General features: G+C 42.9%; 1 protein-coding gene across 3 annotated transcripts in view; it reads left to right on the top strand.

Annotated features, from left to right (window-relative positions):
- Window positions 1-2,213: 2,213 nt before the first annotated feature.
- NXPH2 (neurexophilin 2) overlaps window positions 2,214-20,793 on the top strand; it is a 43,534-nt gene continuing 24,954 nt past the window's right edge. For 2 of the 3 annotated variants that reach the window (XR_015698951.1, XM_087733001.1), the window contains exon 1: window positions 2,214-2,588. Coding sequence is in view for 1 of the 3 variants with exons in the window: in XM_087733001.1 (XP_087589127.1) it covers window positions 2,535-2,588 (54 nt within the window). In the remaining 2 variants the exon portion in view is untranslated. The remainder of the gene's footprint in view (window positions 2,589-20,793) is intronic. The other variant, XM_087733003.1, reaches the window with a different exon arrangement.

Genomic DNA, 20,793 nt, shown 5'->3' with positions numbered 1-20,793 from the left:
CTCGGTCCTGCAGCCTCGGGCAGCTCCAGAGCCCTTCCTGACGGCTGAGCCAACACCTGCTTCATTTACACGTGCAAAAATATCATTTCAGTACCATTTTTCGATCCTAAACGTATGCAGAGCAGCATTTAGCCGTTTTCCACCCAGGATGTGAAGACAACTTTTGGATTTAAATTCTAAAAGGTAAATTCTAACATATTTTATGCTAATCAGTCTATATTAAAAATAAAACTAAATAGTAGCACAACAGGTGGAAGACCACTAAAACAAAAAGAACTTTTAAATACTGCTACAAAAAGTAACCACGTGAAGTTGCCCCAGGGAAGCTTTAGGTTAGATACTAGGAAAAACTTCTTCACTGAAAGGGTTATCAAGCATTGGAACAGGCTGCCCAGGGAAGTGGTGGAGTCCCCATCCCTGGGGGTATTTAAAAGATGTGTAGATGTGGTGCTCAGGGACATGGTTTAGTGGTGGACTTGGCAGTGCTAGGTTAACGGTTGGACTCGATGATCTTCAAGGTCTTTTCCAACCCAAACGATTCTATGATTCTATGAATTACATTATAATATATTGATTCGGTGACCGTCGCTGTTTTAGTTTTTTCTCTGAACCTTTGAATCTGCTGCAAATGAACCCGTTTCAGAGTTGCTCAGTTTATATGTAGTTTCCTTTGCTATAGATCAAGCATTTTTTCTGAACCCAAATGAGAGAATGCGGTTTGTGGCCCGATCGCATCCACGTGATACATTTTATGAGACACCTAGCAGCAGAGCTAGGAAATGAACCAGTGGGATATAACAACTAAATAACCACAGTCCTTATCTGGTAAAATCATGGCTGCTCTCAAGTGCAATGAAAGGGCTTGCAAAGCTATTTCCACTGGCAAGGGTTTTAGCGGTTGAAAATGCAAAGGTAGTCAACATGTAACCTGAACACAGACCTAGATGAGACAGGGCAAGCGAGAACTAAGAGGAAACTAATCTGCAAATGACAGGCAGGGTTTGGAAACTGAAACCACTACCTCCACTTCAGCCCAGTGGCAGGGAGTATCACATCGCATGTGAATTACCGATGAGCAAATGCCGGCACTGCCAAACTTGACGCAGGCGTATCAGCGACAGGTAACGGTGCTCTGCTTCAGTCCCAGGCCGCATGGGAGGCACGTGCGCCCAACGTGGCCGGGGTTTCCGTCTGACTCCAGCCTCTGGCGCTCAAAACTTTATTCCCCCTTTCAAGGTTGCCGCGTTACGTGGTTGTCACTCCAGCAGCTGGAAAGCACAGGAACAAAAGTTTCAGGCTGCTCGTGCCCATCTCAAAAATGGGTCTGGAGTGTATTCATTAATTGACGTTATTAAGTGGATATAACCTCAGAGTGACTCGTGTGGAGATGGATTCTCCAGCCCTCTGGGCTCCCAGCACGCTCGGTCGCCATTACCCAGGCCCCGCTTGCCCCGTGGCACCGCTCTTCCCGCTCCCCCGCGCGGCTCAAGCCCCACACAAGGAGCCCACTTGAACTTGACCCTGTCCCCGCACCCGCTCGAGGGGACACCGCGTCCCCTGACAGACGTACGCTGTCCCCAGGGCAGGCCGAGGGCCCCAGGCGGGCGGCAGGGCAGGTGGCAAGGCCCGGCCATCCCGCCATGTCTCCTCACGGCTGAGGAGAAGAAACAGGCTGAGTTTCCCCACAAGGACGACGGCTGCCCACCCGTCTGTGGGCGCCAGATCCACCCGAAAGAAATGGCGCTGTGACAGCGGGTTCCCTATAAAAACGGGACCGGGGGGGGTGAACGTTAAGTCAAGCCCTTCACCTCCCTCTCCTCTCACACGAGAGCGGGAGGACGGCGGCGGGGCCGGGCGGCAGGGGAGGCTCGCTGAGGGAAAGCAGCGCCGGGGTCGCTTCTTCCCCCGCGGCGAAGCCAGGCTCCAGCCCCGACGGCGGCCGTTCACCCCCAGGCAGGGCGGCGGGAGGTGGCCGCGGGCGGAGGAGGGGCCGCCGCGGCTTTAAACTTGCCGGGAACGGCCGCCCTGCGCGGGGCAGCGGGGTCTCCTCAGCGCCCGGCGGGGACGCGCCGCCCCCCCCCCCCCCCCCCCCCGGCCCCCCCCCCACGGCTCTCCTCAACTTCGGCCCGGCCGGGCGGCTCCTCCGCCCCGGCAGCACCATGGCAGGCAGCGGGGCGGCGGGCTCCGGCCGCCGGCATGCCGCCGTGCCGCCGGTCCGCGGCGGGCTGTGAGGGGTTCCCCCCTCTGCCCCGCGGGAGGTGCCGCGGCCGCCCGGCCCGGCAGCGCCGCCGCCTTCCCGCCTTCTTCCCGCCTTCCCGCCTCCCGCCCGCCATGGCCGCCCGCGGAGCCGAGCGGCGCGGCGCGGAGCGGTTCGGCAGCGCCGGGGTCTCACCGCCGCCTGCCAGCGCTCCGTGAAGGGGGGACAAGCGGGGCGGCGTGTCCCTGCGCTCAGTCCTGCCCCCCCCTCCTCCTCCCCGGAGCGGAGATGTGCGAGACCCGAGCGAGGGGAGTCGCCTCCTAGACCGGCAGCCAGGATGGTGCACCTGCAGCCCCTGCCCCTCGTCGTGGTCCAGGGCGTCCTCCAGCTCGTAAGTCTCCTTCCCCGCTCCCCCCCTGCCCCCTCGCCGCAAGACCTTGGGGGGAACCGGCGCCCATCTCCTCGGGGAGGGCGGCAGGGGAGATCTCCTCAGGCGGCGGGGCTGACTCCGGGCAGCCCGCACCACACCAGCGGGCAGCCCGCACCACGCCAGCGGGCAGCCCGCACCACACCACCACACCAGCGGGCAGCCCGCACCACACCAGCGGGCAGCCCCCCACAGCCCCCCACACCGATTCTTATTTTTATTTGCGAAGCGTTCGCCGCTCGGTGGGCTCGTTTGGGACGGCGGGGCGCTCGGGTGCCCCCGAGCAAAGAGCGGCCCCGGGGGTGCCCCGGGACGCGCCGGCGGGGAGCGGCGCCGAGCAGCGCCCGGAGCTGCCCCTTCCCGAAAAGTTTTGTGCTGCCCTCGGGTGCCCCTTCCCCTGCGCCCGACGGGGCGGGCTGTGCCTGGGGGGCTCGCTGCGCCGCACGCGAAGGTTTGGGTAATTTTTGTTATAACCTGTGGCACACGCCCGGGGAATCTGGAATTTGGGGGCCGGCGTGGAAATGCGGGCTTCAAAGCTCGGAGCTGTGCGCCGAGAGCGCAACTTCTCCCCAAGGCAGCGAGTGATCCTGCTTGGGGGGCATCGATGGTAGAAAGCAGCCCGTCTTCGTGTTACTGTGGCGGGAGAGGTTCACAAGAGGAAAAAAATATTTTTGCAAAAGAGTCTGGCGATCTTCACTTTAACAAGTGCTGTTATAACGTGGAAATGATTTTTTTTCGGGAGGGTGTTACCTACTCCCATAATTGTCTGTGATTCGTGCTGCAAAAGTTATGCCTCCCTTCCCCAGCTGCCCTGTCTGTGAAAGTTTGTCGGTGTAGTCAATAGGGAGTGTGTAATAAACCTTGAAGGGATTAAACACCCTCCTTAAGAACTGGAGTCTAATATTACAGCGTGAGTTGATTGATGAGTTTTTGAGGAAGCTTATGTCAAATTCTAATCCGGTTTTGGATTGTGCTTGTCGTGTAATGTTTTTTGCTCCAGCACTTTATCATAGCAATGAAGTAGCGAGCTGCAGTCCTGCGATAAGGCACACATTTCTTTCACACTCCTATCCTTTTGGACAAGAAAAGGCTGTTTACATTCTTCACATTCTTGCAGCCCAGTTTCCAGCTAAACAACGCGCAGGGGTGAGAGATGGGGAAGGAAAGCAGTAAATGGATTACAAAGTTGCTGAGCAGAAGGGAAGAAACTAAATAAAAACGCTCCTTCCTCACACCTACAACCTCTCTGGCTCGCTCACACCCTCCTTTTTATGTTTTTTAAACAGATATCAAAGGGATTGATTGAAACTTGTCTCAACAGGGATTGGGTTTGTTACACAATGTTTTATGGATGATGTTGGGAAGTTGCTTGCTGTGGTCTTACATGCCTTGAGTGAAGGCTGACTAACGAAGCAAAGTCGCTGTCTTGAATCAAACAAAAATCATGCGTAGTCAGGGCAGGTTTTCAGGTGGATGTGGCACTCAGCTCACCCAGGAGTATTCGTTTTTTCTGCATGCTTTATAAACAAACCAGCAAAGTTTTGGAGTCAGTTAGCTTTACAGCTTACATAAATTAGTTTAAATAATAACTTAAAGCAAAATCAGAATGTGGGAGAAGTTTGAGACATTTTAGGTATACCTTTTAATACTAATCTATTCCTAAAAAGTTATGTAAATGCATTTTGGCGTACTATTACCAGAACTTCTGGTTAACATCTGGTTAAAGTTACAGCTTATTATAAATTGAGTTTGGAAATATTTGATGCCGGTGGTAATGCACTGAATACAAGTCTCTGTACTCTGACTCTGTACAAGTCTCTTTGTTCTCTGGCCAGTATTTGGAGTGACTGGTGGCTTCCTGGAATCTAATTAGCAGTTTTAGCAGGCAGGCATTGGTGGCACTAATTCTTGACGTTTTGTTTTTTTTTTTTTTTAACTAAAGATCAACGTGGTTCATAGTAATACAACACTAAAGGCTCAGCATTTCAGCCAAGAAAGAAAAAATTGTGGGTTTCAGTGTTGCAATACAGCAGCATTCTAGTAACCCAGAAATGCTACCATCAAACCCTTCCTGATCATGCAATCTTAATTTTTAATGAAAACAGAGACGTTAGAATGCCAAATATTTTGGCACTGCATTTTAGTGAAGGTAGAAGTACTTTTTTTTTTTTTTTTAATTAGATTTAACTTCAAACACTTGCTTGGCTTTCAAATACAAAAGCATGTTATCTACTTACCTACTTTTTAAAGATGCACAAATGTAGGATAAAACCCACGTAAAACTTCACAAATTTGAGGAGATTTTGAAGATTATGGCAGACAATCTCACTGGATTTCTGAAAGCAGTGTCAGCTAGGTGACTGTTTATATGCTGTATCTAATATTGTTCAATCAGAAGTTCATGTTTAGTACTTCCTTAATAGAGTATGGATGTATTTTTGCAGTGTATTCCTGGATTATTATTTTGATTAATAGATGGTGTACCAGTATGCATGCAGTATGCATGTATTTCTTAAACTACTTTGCATATCTGGGTATATTACACAGTAAGGAAGCCTGCTGTTGAGTCAGGTTAAGGTGCTAACTTGTTTCTGTATAAACGTGTTCATTTTAAAAGTCACGTTTACCTTATATTGTCAATATAGATCAAAAAGACAATTTGCAATGCACAGTCAGTACAGGTCTGGGCTGTTATTGATAAGAAAACCAAAAATTGTTGTGTTGTGCTGTATTATCATTAGTAGGTACTCTTGCTTTACTGTTAATTTTCAGTAAGCTTTTCCAATTGTCAGATAATTGCTGAATGTCCTGTTAGTTCTCTCGTTATAAATAATGGAGTTCTACATGTTGGAAATTGAAAAGACTGGGGTATTAATATTATATGGTTTATAGTATGCCTGCTAGTGTTTTGTTAAGTTAGTTTTAAATGCCTTTAAGGAGGGGGACTTCTGCCACTTCCCTGCGAATATTATTTGTCCTTTAAAAGAAATCTTGTGTTTTTTTTTTAAAAAAATATTGTCGCTATTCAGTATTTTCTTTACTTTTTATTAATCTGCACCTTTAAAATGTTATGTTTCTTAACATTGTTTATAATAGCTTATATGGGGTCTTTAAAATGTATGAAATTTACCCCTTTAAGAAAGAAAGAGAAAAAAAAAATAAGGGCTGTACATAGGCTTTGAATTGAGAAGTAGAGTTTGCTTTAGCTATAGATAGCCAGTATAGCCACTACTTTCCTTTTGTCGTGACAAGGTATAGTTACAAACACTCAGAGACAGGACAGGGTAATCAGGCACCTTAACTATTTGTTTATTCCTACATCTTTGCAGTCTGGAGTTAAGAAAGGATTACAGCAGCATTTTCTAGTGCCTATGGTTAAAGTTGCATCAGCATTCCTATCAAGAAGCTGTCTTCTAACATTATCACTGGGCAGAGTTCTCACCATGTTATAAACCTAGGAATCAATTATTTTACAAATCCTTAAAAGCAGTTCATTTTTTCCCAGTAGTGTTTGTATAGACGAGAAATAATTAGAAAAAAGACAAAGTATGTTACTGTACGATTTTTTTTCTCCACAAAGATTGAAGTATAGCATTTGATATGAGTGAAATTCAACAACAGATTATGTTTGTCTTGGACTTTTAAAGGGCTGAAATTTTTACCTATAATGAAAAACAATTTGTCAGACAATTAAGCCAAAATTTTTAAGAGAGGTTTTTATAAAACAGGGTTTAACAACTTGACCTGAAAGGAACATCTGTAACTTGCTATAGTACAAGACATTGCTTCATACACAGAAATATCTTGAAAACTGAGATAAAGCTGCATTTCCATTTAAAATATGTATACCGCATGAGGTGTAGAAATGCAGAGGTATGTTCCTCCTGGCTACTTTAATTTTGTCTCCGTAGCCTTGCAAACGTGGCCTGCGTAACATGCCCTTGCAGTGCGAATCAGAAATAGGCACCATGCAAAACTCTCAACTGTTCCGGAAAGGTAAACGCTTCCCTCTGGTCATCTTGAGGCACTCGGATCAAATTCCATCCCCCTTAATTTCAGGAAAATCTTTGTCATGAAATATACTGAGCACAATGGTTTTTTTTTTTTGTTTATTTTGGTATTTTTCTCAATGCTGTAGGCATTGTAAGCCTACATCTCGTTCTGTGTAACAAAGTAATAGAAGTAACCCAAGGAATGCAGGCAGTTTGAAGTTGAAGACGGCTCAGCAAATGCTGGTTTCAGCAGTTTGAGAATTTATTATGCTGAATAAGGAGTTACATATTAAGGCGGATGGAGCTAGGTTTAGTTTACATAGGAGGTTACCATGCAACTTGTCCTTATGTCACATCTTCTGACACAGTTCTGTGGAATTGGTGAGTGATATGTTTCAGTTCATTTGTAGGTTGACCGGGGCACAAAAAGGTTATAGATCCTGTTTAAAATCTCTACGGCAAGTCTGTCTGATGTCTGCTAGACCACAAGATACCTCAGGCTTCCCTAGCACAGGCCACATAAAATCCAAGTCTCAATCTTTCCATCTGTAACATGGAAAGTATGTTTCTGCCACTGTAAAGCACTTTGAGAGCTACATGTCAGAGATGTGCTGTAAGTACTTCTTGTTACCGGTAGCGCAGTGTAACGGACAGGGAAGCGAAACAGAAAGATCAGTGAAGCCCAAACGCTGAATTGGGATGCACTGATCGGTGTCACCTTTCTGTTTTGCTTCCTGAGCCTTCATTTCTGCAGGAAGGGAACTCGAGCATGGGACTCAAACGGGTGCAACAACAGAAACCACTCACTGGTCTGGACTTTCAGGGCATCAAGACCCAGGGAGGTGCAATTCTGCTCTAGGTGCGCCAAATTCCTCCTATGCTGTTGAAAATTTTACCCTTAATCAACACTTCACAAACAAAAATGTAGGAGGAGAAGCAAGAGCTGCTCGGCATGGCACGGCCTGGGAAATGAGCACTGGGCAGTAACTGTGCCAGGGCTCCCAGCGATTCATAGCCTCTGATCTGTGGGTGACTTGTTAACCTATATTTGGCTCAGGTATTGAATAATACATGGTAATTCTTGGGCATTTCTGGTAAATAGCTGCAATAAGGAAAGATGAGTGCTGGTCTATGCTGAATGGTTTTAAGGCAAAAGCTGTAATTCCATAGGTGAGGGTTGCATCTTGGTCAGAAACAGAGCGAGCTGTTCTGGTGCTTGGGGAAGACTGTCACTTTGAGTCTTTCACATGTAATTGTCAATGTATCAAAACCAAATGCAGTGAGGAAAAAGGAAGAATTTTTTGCCTTTATCACAAAATTGGGGTGATAAGTGACTATTAAAAAGCAAGTGTACTTCACAGGACAGTGCATTTGCTCTGTTAATCCGTCTTCTAGTCCTGGTTTTTGCCCACCTCTTTAACTCACCACTTCGCTATACCCATTATAAAGCAAAAATACTGGCCTTGAACTTTTTACTAGATCAAATCTTGCAGAACTGGAAAAGAGGAAAGTGAAAGTTCCCATTCACATGACTATTATAAATTCATCCTGAACTTGATTTCCAAAGATCCTATTTTGGGGCATCTTTGGCCTTTCACTTCAAATCTTAAACATGCTTCTGTATATTTCCCCAAGCTCATTCATTGTTCCCATTCCATTTTCATTCTCTCAATTTCCCACCGTGTTTGTAGCTGTAGTTTATGTAGTTTGTTTAGGTAGTTAAAGAATCAGAGTTGAAGAAAATAATCCGTGGACCTGCTAGGTAGGGTCTGCTTCCAACAGAGCATTGTTACTGGAAGTAAATCCGTAAGTCACGCTTCACCCTCTTAGAGTCCCTTTCCCCCAATTCAGCACTTTTCACACTTGCAGGTTTTCTCTGATACTCTTATCTATATTCATCTCATTTATCAGTTGTTTCCTTGTGGCTCACACTTCAGAAACAATTACTGTACCGTTGTAGCACTGAAAATGTGCTAGCATCTGGGCAGAATCATGCAACACGGTCATGCCCGCACGTCGAGTCACGCACTTGGGATACACCCTGCATTAAATGAACCGATGGAGGAGCCTCAACATAAGGCTGCAGCCCAGGAGTCTGCACCTTGCGGCAGGACGCCTTGCAGCACGGAGCACGGGCTGGAGCCCTATGTTCACCTGCTCCCAGACTCCACATACCAGGCACTTGCAATGCTGGAAAAGCTATGGGTCCTGTGCAGAAATACGGGAGTTGTCAGCACTCTGCCAGGTGAGCAAGAGATGGGACGGGGGGTGGATGAGCTTCTGGATGAATCTGACACAAAGCCTGTGAGGTCTGCAGGTCAAGACTTGGAAAACAATGTTAATTCCTTGCCTGTAGGGAATCTCCTTGTGGGCTGGTGTTCTGTGTCAACTGTTCAGTTGCAGTTAACAAAGAGGTTCAAGGAAACAAATTAAGAGTGGAGAGGAAATAAAGGGCTATGAAGATGGGTCCACAGTTAAGACTAAGTAGTTTTGTCCTTGCAGCAGAGATTTCAGTGCTGGTATGATGCTCTGCTCTCCCTGGAATGGCAACGCTTACTGTAAATACAGAATTTGAACGACTTGACTGTAATTTAAGGTAGAATTAAAGAGCTTTAAGAGCTGTAGTTCTTGAGATGGGTTTTCTCTTTGTTCCAAACAATTGGTAGTAATAGAAGCTATTATTAGCAGGGAAGTGAAAATGAAAGAATAGGGAGAAATAAAAAATAAAACTAAGGATCTAATGTCTCTAAAATGGGGTTTTATGTGCATTGGGACCAATTATGGTTATTGTATCATTACAATGCAGAGTTGAGGCTACTTCGAATGCCCTGATTCTGCTTCTCCAGATCCAGCATGTTTGGTTTATGTTTATGATCAGTTAAGAATTTCCTGACTTTAAAGTACTTGATTTTGGTGGTGACCAGGTATTTCTAATACTGTGAATCACCAGTATAAACACAACCTTAATTACCCATTATCTAGGAAAATAAAACGCTGTGTGCAGAAGTGCTTCTATATTTGTTCTGTTATTATGTAGATATAATGGCTTTTTATGGTTTTGATTGAGAAGGAGCTGGCTGTGCTTGAGGCTGACCTGAAGAAAAAGAGTACTGAGACTTGCTGAGGGAGTGAGAGGTGACTATAAGAGAGAGGAAGAAGATGGAAATAAAACAGCTCCCTGGGCAGGTGAAGTGACCCTGAGCAGTTACTTCAGGAGGAGAGGGACAGACAGACAGTAAAAAGCAATATTCCCACAGTAACACCAGGTTCTGCATGTGAGAGGCCGTGGTGGGTCCTTTCTGCTGTTGTTCCTTCCCCTGGAGAGAATTTGGAAGTGGGATTTTTCCGACCAGCCCCTCAGTGGGGGAAAGCAAAGAAGGAAGATTTGAGGTCTCCGACTTAGTCCATCTCTTTGATTGTACAAGTGCAAGAATCTGGTGATTGCCATGAGTGCTTCTTGGTACTGTTGCTGTTTTCGTCTTGTGAAGGGAGATGGGGAACCACAAAGCTGAGCACCCCAGGAGGGTAGAATATGGAACCTTGAAGGTTCTTTTTCCTCTGCGGCTGCCTGGCTCTCTTCTCCTTGCAAACACTTGCTGATTGGTTCTGTTGTTCATTACATGTGTTTGGAAAGTTGGAACTGCTGTTCCCCATGGGGCTTAGACGCTCTCATGGCCACTGATTTGTTCTCGAGCCTTCAGCTGTAGCTGTTACTAGTGAGTGTGTTCTTCTACCATTGGCAGCCTTAACCATACGAAGTATTTCCAAGTTGAATTTTCTCCTTACTCCAAGCAGTTGGGTGTTTCTTAGAAGAAGAAACCTACCAGAGATGGTAGTACAGGAATAGGTACATAACAGTAGCTTTATCGTACTCTGTAGTTGGACTTCATGGTACTTCATAGTCATATATTATTTCAACATGTTTGTTACATGTGTGCCATCATTATTCTGGGAAACTGAGGGAAAAAAGGCTGGCTCAGCATAACAGAATAGAGCCGCAGGGTATGTTTCTCAGCTTCACCTCCAGCAGACCGGAATATTCTGCATAGAAGAATAGACCCTCTCCTTCACTGGCCTGTCTCGATACAAAGACACAGGCAAGGATGAACTTTGGCAGAGGAGAAGCTGACTTCTGTGATGTGTTTGCGTCCATGGTGAATGACCATGTATGTTGATGAACATGACCCACTGCTTAGGATTTTTAACCCATTACTATTAAGGTGACACTGCACATATTTTTCCAAGTTGGATTTTAGTGCTATACCACATGCTTTCCTCAGATAAAATTCTAATATATCTACATTTTTAATACAATAACACAATAGTTTGGTATTTTTTGTCCCCAAAAGGCAAAAAAATGTATAATTAAGAGTATGTATTTAAAGTACAATAAACCGTATGTTTGTTATAGTCATCTCAGAGCCATGTGTTTGGAAACTGAGTAAATTCAGGTTTTGTACTAAAGAGAATATGTGAATGACATAAAGAAATAGCTTTATCCCTACCCTTAAGTGACACTTGGAGGAAGAAAACATAAAACATAGAGAAACCTCCCGAATATTTTTATGATATATTTTAATATAATTTCAGGACAAAGTATAATTATAATGTATTTATTTCATATATTATGGGGCAGAGGTTGCATTATGAGGCCATGGTTTACAAGAGTACATGGAAACTCCACTGTACTCCCTGGGGTCATGGGGTTCAACCCAACTCCAGTCTGGAAGTCGAATATGGGAGCACAAGTCAGTGACGCTAAATCTTGCTGAGAGACCAGAGCAGCAAGGTTTAAACCTAAATATGTCTAAGCAATCTCCAGATATAAATGCAGATTTAAATACAGGAGAAACAAAGTACGACTGCTGGTTGTAGACCACGTAGACATGTGTTCCCATGTGTCAGGAAGGTTAGTATTGCATGTGAGAAACTAAACTCCTTATTTCACAGATTTTAATGTTTAATTTGGGGATAATTACAAAATTCTCCTCTTGTACTGTATTCTGTTATGGATTCTTAAAATATGCTTTTAGTTTGGAGCCCCCTTGGTTTAAAAGCAAATAAAAATATCTCTAAGATATTTAGAAACAATAAAAAAAGTCAGGAAGCAATATCTTAAATAAGTTAAAGATGAAACTTCCATCTTCAAACTTGTTTGTTTGTATTAAGATTAAAACACCGTAGTAGCTGAAAAGAGCTGCTGAATCTGATCTTAATGGGCCGGCGACAGGGACATTTTCAGAGTGACATAATGTGGAGCAAGGGAGGAGCGAAGCCCAGTCTTTCAGTTTCTTGAGCAAACGGTGTGTTGGGGAGAAGGCTAAAGCCTGTGTTGTTTTCCACTCATTAAACTAACAAAATGCTAATCAGCTTTGTGGAAAGATTCGTAGTAGATAATGTTACCTCCGTCACGGTGGCACCACTGAAGAGTTATCAGGTGCGTTAGCCTGGGCCACTTGAAATTAGATGATTGAGACACTTATATGTGACAATCACTAACTAAATTGCACCTCACTTTCTTTTAAAACAGATTAAATTTTGTCCATTGGCTAATTTCAGTTCTGTCACCATTCAAGGCAAGGAAAAGACTGATGTTAAACTCCTTATCGGGTTGGGACAAATCCTGTGATACAGCTGCGGTTGTATGCCAGACTCTGCTTCATCCTGCTGCTGAACTACTGTGTAGTTTACAATCATCGAATTAGTCCTCCAGTACTGGAAACATCAATTTTTGAGTTAATTTTGAGTCAAACTGTGCGGTCTTCTGTGCTGAATGACAAATCCATCGGTCTTCCCCGCGTTCCCCTGGCTTGAGCCTGCTCTCTGCTGTAAGGAAGTCTCTGGCCCTCTAGGGAGCTTTTGCAAGCTGTACTCTGCTGTGAGCTGCCTGCTTGCCACCTCTTTTTCTCCCTTCCTCCCCACACCATCCTCCTGAAGTTTTTCCAAGCAGAAATGCTCAGTTCCTCTGGGAGAAGCAGCGTCTTCCTTACTTTCCTCTTCCTCCTGGAGATCCCCGCCCGATCCAAAGTATTGGTAGCCAGGACCAGGTAGAAAGACTATCTTCATTTCTACTGCCCAGTAGAAAAAACACTTCAACTTTGTTTTTTAAAGCAAAATGTACTGTATTTGTACAGGAAACAAATTAAATAGTTAGAGCCACCTTTCCAGAATCTGTTAGTGCTCATCAGTTCACCCCTTGCTGACAGCCGTCTGTCCAAACTCTCTGGTAGCGGATCAATCCAAAGGCTTTATTGGCTTTGAGTCCTAGGTTGTATAATGTACTTCTAGAGTGTTTCCATTTAAAATTGTCCATTTTTTAACTCAGTTGCTACAAGGCAAAATCATGACTGGAACATGATGTGAGGGCTGTCATACTTTTTTTTTTTAAGAATTAAGTTTTGCAGAACTGCAGATGCTATAGACACGGCACTGTTTCTCTAAAAAGCATATTTTTCCCTTCTGATACCCTGTCCCTATCCAGGTCTTGCTGTGGCAGTGAGCTCTGGTGTGTAAAATTTAGATCAAGACCAAGAGATACAACAAACTACATTTCCACCCCATTAGTATTCTGAGGGCACAGAAGGTTTTTTGTTTCTTTACGCTTTCTCTCCTTTCCCTTAGAACCCAAAATCCCAGATTTTTTTTTTTTCTACAGCAGTTCTGGTGAGATCACGGCTGGTGTTTTTCCTTAAAGTTCTTAAAAAGTGGGAGAGCCATTCTCATCCATCTCACTCTTCAAGCCTCTTCTTATTTTTCTTCTCACTCAAACTCAGTATCCCGTTCCTGGCACTTAACTGAAGCTAGCTTAAAATAATACCAAGGTAGTCGAGTGTCTGACAGGAGAATAAATTCATTGTTGAGTTAGGGCCTATTTGATTTAAAATAAATGAAATGCCTCTAAATGTAAGAATGAAAAAACATGGCATACCTCACACTCAGATCCGTTTTATGGTTTTCACCCCATAATCCTTTTATTGAGGTATGCATGACCTATGTATTATCAGCAATGGACAGCCTAACGCTGCTGTGACTAGGGAATTTAAGCTCCACATTTTATTTAACAAAACCTTTTTGTGCATATTGGATGGGATCTGTTACTCTGCTTGCTTAGACTGAAGGTTCAGTGTTGCTGGTTTTAATACTTAATGTTGAACAATGGGGAAGGAATGAATTTAAAATAGGTAACTTCCTATTTGTGATGACTACGAATACAATTCTGCAGAAATTTGCATTCTGATGAGTTTGCAATATTCTTTCAATGAACAGCACGGTTATATTTTTGGGGGAATAACAAGATTAATATGGTGAAAAATACAAATATAATAGGTATTGTATTTTTCTTGGGTTTTGATGGATTGGATTGTCTTGTCCAGTTCAGATTAACTACTAGATTTATTTTTAATTTATGTCAATAAGGCTGGCAACTGTGCAGGAGATTCAACTTTATGTTCTATTTAAATAGTGGAACTGTAGTCCTGATAACACAAACCAGTAGTCACTTAACTGACTTGTCCCATACCAGTGATATTCATATCCTTCTGTGCATTCAGGGAATATTGAGATAAACTGGTCTGTAAGCAGATATTGTATAAAGCCTGCTCTACTATGAATATGTGCCCTATGTCCCCATTGCTGTCTTACCCACTACAATTATTTAATAGAAACCTAATTATCCTTGAGATCACCAGCTCTGTCAGATCTGATTGAAGTGCACAGAATGGTTGAACAGTTACTTGAGTGGGACTGGCATACAGCTGATGGGCAACAGCATCTTAGAAAGCTTGATTTTCGTAGGAAATGGGCTAAAATAATATTTGAAACAGAAATGAGTCTGAAAGCGAAAACACACCTGCATCCCAGTCAGAAGTTCACCAGGACTTCCTGGGGTGGCCACATTTTAGGGATTTGACTGTTATTGTATAGACATGTAGAGGCTACAAAAGACATTTTAATCTTTCCTTGGCTGTAATGAAAATGCGGGCTACTGTATAAGTGATTTGGTTCAGGCTCCTCTTCAAAATACTCAACTGGAAAAGAAGTAGTAATCAATTTTAGTGGGGCAAAAAAACCTACACAAATAAAGGGGTTTTTTTTCCTCATTCCTTCAGTTTGAGAATAACATCTTAACTAAATGTGGTCAGGAATTTTATTACATTTGTGGAAAATTCATAGTCATTAAAAGATAGTACAGAAGTTACCTCTGTCACAGCTTTGAATTAAGCGCCTGCAGTTTGCATACAGTGACTGAGAATGAGACGCAGCAAGCTCCCCACACAGAAGGAAGGGAGAAACCTAGCAAGGACCTGAGAAGAAAGGAGCAGTAGCTTAAAACGTATCCCTTTTAGAAACTTCAGAGCCTTCCTCTGGGCTGCAAGGATGCCTCCTTTCACTTAGACAAGCAGGCTTTTTAAGGGAAGCTGGTTAGCCTAAGGTAAAACAGCTTTTAATGACTAATTAATAAATAGGTGATAATATCTCCATTCTCTCTGTGCAAATAAGTCAGTGCTTATCCCCTAATTAGGGTAGCAGAAGGGAAAGTGAGCCTGCACCTCTCAAGGCAGTATCATATTTATCAAGGTAGACAGTACTCTACAGGAGGGTGCTCAGTCCCTGCCCTCAAAGGGACTGATTGCTGCTTGGATCTACCTCTTGGAGGAAGAGAGAGAATAAGTACAAATTTGTTCATTATTTTTGGAGGTGGGAAATGTATGTTCAAATTCAGTGAGAGCAGGAAAGTGGCTTTCCTCTCACACTTGCCAGAAGATGTACTTGCTCCTGCAAGGAGGCATTGGATTAAAAACCCCTAAAAAATAAAAGAAAAGCAAAAGTGATGGAGGCATAATTGCAAGCATTTTTTCCTATTTCTTTGACCTTAGTCAAAGGTGTGTGAAAACCACACCCTGGATTGGATCCTTCAACAGAAGTCGATGAAGGCTTGTATCCTGAGAGAGCCCATACATGGATGAGGAGCTCAGGTGCTCAGCAAAGCATGCTCCAACACAAACTAAAGGGAATTTGCATTCTTAAAACATAAGGACCACTTGGGTCATGTGCCTTACAGGGTGGTTTCACAGGTTATAGATTTAGGACCTAGGCATCCATTATGAACCTGTCAAAAAACTGTACTTGCTGTCTCTCAAGCTCTCTCTGCTCTTTTGTTATTTGCTGTGGCAGATGGATACCAGGACAAGCTACCCAATATCTTCCTGTGATGTAGGATTGCTCATACTGAATGCTTCCTAGTATTCTTCCTTAGTTTTTTTAGAAGGTCCCATGATAGTCCCTAGGAAGTTTCATATGACGGTATCATATTGTTCAGTAAGTTTTTCCTAATACTGTACACAAAGTTTTCCTAATTCCTTCCTGTTATGCCTAGCTATCTTCTTTTCTGTCGCTCTTGAGACACTTTGCTTTAGGCTGCATTATTTGCCTGTTCCTGGGGACCTTTTCCTCAAAGAACTACAATGTTGGCGTTTTGAGTCACGGCAAGTTTTGCCTCTGTTGAGCTTTTCTACTGATCGTGTGTGTTTGGAGTGACTTGCGTCTTTTTTTCTTCTGTCTTTCGTGTTGGTTTTCACAGAACATCTTAATGGGAAGATACCTGCAGTGCTGACCCAACTTGTTAGGGTTAAAAGATACCATCTAATCATATAGGACTTGGAGAATTTGGCAATTTTGCAGATGAAGAAAACGGGCTAGGTTCAGGAGGAAAGCATTGTGTTCTGAATAATTCTCTTGGAATATTTTTTTCTACTCCAAACTGCAATGCATTCACTAGCAAATGTTTTTATCCATCTCTGGACACACTATCTAAGCAGTCTGGGTTTTTTCTGGACATCAGCAGTCAGCCCACAAGGATGGGACACTATGCATGCTATGTGTATATTCTGAAGATGTGAACTACGTGACTATATTAGCACTATGTGCAAGTTAACAAGCACAACACCAAAAGGGAGGAAGAGTACAGTTATGCGGTTTTGATCAGCTCAGAGCTCAGGGAGAACTTTCTTGTATCTAGCCAGAAACAACATCCGTCTCCCTGACATATTACTTCTACTGCAAGCTCTTCAGTAGTGCCTTCTGCTTCGTGTACAGGGCTGAGCACACAGCAGTCCTCTGAGTAAACACAGCAGTGGCTGAAAAGAAAAAGAACAGCAGGAATTACACATAAACGGGTTGTATACCTGAATATTTTGCTCAGTCTCTAATTTCTGATTAAAGAAATATCCCATGAATTCCTGAGGGACACGTTTCTTTGCGAGCAGTGTCGACCTTTGTAACTGTCAATGTGTAAGAAAAACTTCTGTTGAAAGATGCTGTAGAAAAGCATCGGGTGTTCTGTTGCTATAAACCTTATATTGCTTCAAATTTCCTGTTCCTGAAAGAAATACGTTTAGAGTAGTCTGTAAAATAGTCTTCTTACCTGAAACCACCGCCTGTTTCTCATACAAGTCATCATCTTTAAGAGATAAACTTTCCATTAAGAGCTAGACAAGGTGCTGGTTTTTCTTGCAGTAGTCAGAAATAAGAACAATGAATGTGTGGGAGAAATTCATCAATTTGGTTAGGAACATCAAGGTACGTGCCTATCTGAAATATAGACTGTATGGAAACACAAATAGGTTCAGAGAAGGCTCCAAGTATAGAATTATTGACCCTGGAGGATAAGATACAGAATAACCTTCCTAGGCTGTACTTTGTCAATTTTAAGTAGTGTTTGCAAGGCGAGTAGTGTAACAACAGTTTCATCCCCCTCAGCAAAAATTTAATAGTAGATGCATCAGAGCTTTTCCTAATTTTTTTTCCTTTTATAAATTACACTACTGTAGAAGTATATTAATGTTCTATGCATGTACTAATGTTCTGTAAGACAGTGTAAATAAGTACAACTGACTGATGTAATTCATAAAAGTACCTAAATGTGTCTGTCTTTCCAGTCTGGTTGCTCATTTTCTGATTGCGGTCTCAATTCTGGGACCAACTAGTTGAGCTCTCTCTATGGTGTGTCACAGTCCTGGAAGCGATGGGGTCTGCAATACTACATCCATGTGTGGGATGAAAGATTAAGTCAGTAGATCACAATGAATCTTCTTCTATCTTTGTGAAATATAAATACAGTTAACAAAAGATAACTTTTAAGATAAATTCTGCTTTCACGTGGTGCTAATCGTATGTCTGTGCTGGGGTATTTTTAAGTCCATCAGGCAAAAAAAAAAAAATTCTGTTTTCTTCAAAATGCTTTTGAGCACTCGCCCTAGCCATCTATTCAAGAAGTGCACTGTCTTCCAGACAACTCAAATATGAAGCAGTCCATGTCTAGCTGTGTTACCAAGCAAGGAAGAACCTCTCATCCTATGATACATTCAGTACATATATGTAAGATAACGTCTTGAGAAGTTAGAGATGAAAGCTGTCCTTTAAGTCTACCACACAATACAAATATGACTTTTTTGTTTCAAAGAATGTGTACATTTCAAAAAAGGAAAAAAAAATTGCTAAATTCATTTGTATGCTGCCATTCAAAGCCTATAATTGAGATAATCAACTTTGAGTCATCATGTTTAAAAAATGAAGCTGCTAGGAATTTTTCTTTTTTTTTTTTTAAATGGATCATATCCAGCATTTTGGCACAAGCATTTCTCTCATGTAGGAAAGACAGTGTACTGGAAGACTGGGAGAAAGGCAGCGGCAGTGCCTTTTCTGGTAGCCAGGCTTGCTTAACCTCATGAAGGATGCCCACCCTCCTGGTGCTATTGCACTGCTGGCATATGGGCCTTGAGGGGTAAAAGCATGCTGCTAATACTGAGAGGAAAAAGCTAACTTAAATACTCTGCCACCCATCAGCGTCTGCTGAATTGAAAGTTACATTTTCACGAATACAGAAATTCTGCATGTTTAATAACACCCCTTCTTCAGATTCTTCAAACCCAACAGCAACAACTTGCAACACTGTATTTTGAAAATAACTTTATAATGAAATTTGAAGCAAAAAAGATTGTTTAAATCATCTTCTTTGGGAAAATTAGTTTTGGGGGGTTTTATTTTGTTTATGCTGTGTTTTCCAGCAAACTACGTCAAAATTTTTCAGTAGTGATAGTGATTATGAAAATTTAAGCCTACAGAATCCCTCTGTGAATTCAGTCTATAGTCTTACAGAAGAATGGGACTCCATTTGTTACTGACTTGCAGTGAGAGGACAACTCATTAACTGCTACCTTGTGAGCCTGAATCCAGCCACTTTTTCACCCAAAGAGCAGTCCACTCGTCGAGGCAGTAACATCCCACCTTGGAGACAGAGATGCTTGGGAGACTGTGCCAAAAACCTTGATAAAGTAGATGACATTCCTCTGCTCTCTCCTCATCCACAGATCTAGTCTTTTGATAAATATTTGGCAATCGGTTTAGTCAAGCATGGTAAATTTAGTAAATCCATGGTAAATCTATGCTGGCTATTCCCAGTCATCATCTTCCCCTTCATGTGCCCAGATACGACTTTAGAAAGGATTTGCTCCATGATTTCCCCAGGGGCTGAAGTGAGTCTGAGCAGCTGGTAATCTCCTGGATTGTTTTTAGCCTTTTTTGAAAACGGTCACTACATTTGGGTTTTTCCTGGTCATCAGGGACCTCCCCCAATCTCCAAAACCTTTCAAACTTGATATTGAGCAGCCTCATAGTAACATCAGGCAGCTCTTTCAGCACACTTGAATGATACCCGTCCGTCCCTGTGGACTATGTATGGGTTCAGATTGCTCAGGGGATCCCTGACTCAATTCTCTTCTGCGACTGATAGTAAGGATTATGTAGGGAGTAGAATCAAAACTTCAGAGGATTTGAATTACTTGCACTTAGTTGTGCAAGAATCAAATGCATCCCCTGGAGTTCAATACTATAGCACTGAGACAGGCACCACTGTTTTTGTTTAGTGATGAATGCTAAGTGATCATTAAGCTAAAATTTAAATAATCATCTGCAAAGGAAGAGTTGTCATTCACAATTTTTTCTCTAAATTAACTAGAAGGACAGGATGGTTCAGTTCAAGTCTCTTCAGGAGATCTAAGCTTTACTTACAAGGGTGGGTCTTGAGTTTGGTCTTCCAATATTGCAGCAGAGAATGGTCTTGTAGAGGCAGACGGAAACGTGCTTCTGGGGCATTGGAAATGTTCCTTGCAGACAAGGATGCTCCAGGGGGGAGCAGCAATGTGCGCTCTCTTGGTGACTCTGGAGCACCAGTCCTGTAAGAACTGCTTCGTTCTCCCATGTTTCTCTATCCCTGTGGAGTCTGAACATGGTATACTTTTCCCTGAGGTCTACATCAGCAGTGTATAAGATTGCAAAAATTTCGGGAACAGCATTAGTGTGGGTTAGTCCCGTTTTTGGAGTAAAAACTCAAGACCGGCTTGCTTAAAATACTGATGATTATATTCTGTGCCGTGTTACGTTTTAGCGATACCGACAGATATAGAAATAATATATGCTTAAGGCAGACACAGGAAGATGGTTTGTAATTCTTCGTAAATCTCATCTTTCTGAATTCAGCCAGTGTTTTACAGATAGCAAGCACAGAGGTAAAACTGCCAGCCTGTGCTTCGAGTCAAACTAACAACTTTTCCTCCTGCAAAAACAATTTGCATTTTTAATCATCTGTTAGTTTGTGTCCTACATATTAAGGGCTTGTAGATAAATTATTAAATTGAGAAAATCTAGATAGGCAAATGAATCTCAAAGCAATTATAACACCTGAAAATTTATCAAGTGTGGTGCTATTTTTCAGCTATGGAAAGAAATTATCATTAACCATTGTCGAGCACTTGTGGTTTTCTACCATACAGGAACTTCTTTCTCCCCTCAGTTTGTTAGCTGCTGTAGTGACAAGCTGCAGAGAGATGACAGATTTAGCTAAGGATTTGGAGTCTGAACACCTGTGCAGTGTCATGCATTTAAAAATAGAACGTGACAGCAAAACACATCAACCCTCTAATGTCCAAATGGAAAACCACAGGGGTTTTTCCTTCAACTTTTATCCAGAGAAATAGCTTTCAATCATCACCGTCCAAGTAAAAATACAAAGCAAAAGCTGTTTTGTTGAGGTCCAAAATAAAACAGGAACAAATCGGAGTGGTAGGCACAGGTGCACAAAAAATATTCAGCAATCGCCATTTCTTTCTTCCCAACGATGT

The sequence above is a fragment of the Nipponia nippon genome, unplaced genomic scaffold (genome assembly GCF_047370975.1).
Source record: "Nipponia nippon isolate SJK-2023a ecotype South Korea unplaced genomic scaffold, ASM4737097v1 scaffold_5, whole genome shotgun sequence".
NCBI classification, from domain to species: Eukaryota; Metazoa; Chordata; class Aves; order Pelecaniformes; family Threskiornithidae; genus Nipponia; species Nipponia nippon.
The sequence above is the reverse complement of the archived record's forward strand: the minus strand, read 5'-3'. Positions and strand labels throughout refer to the sequence as shown.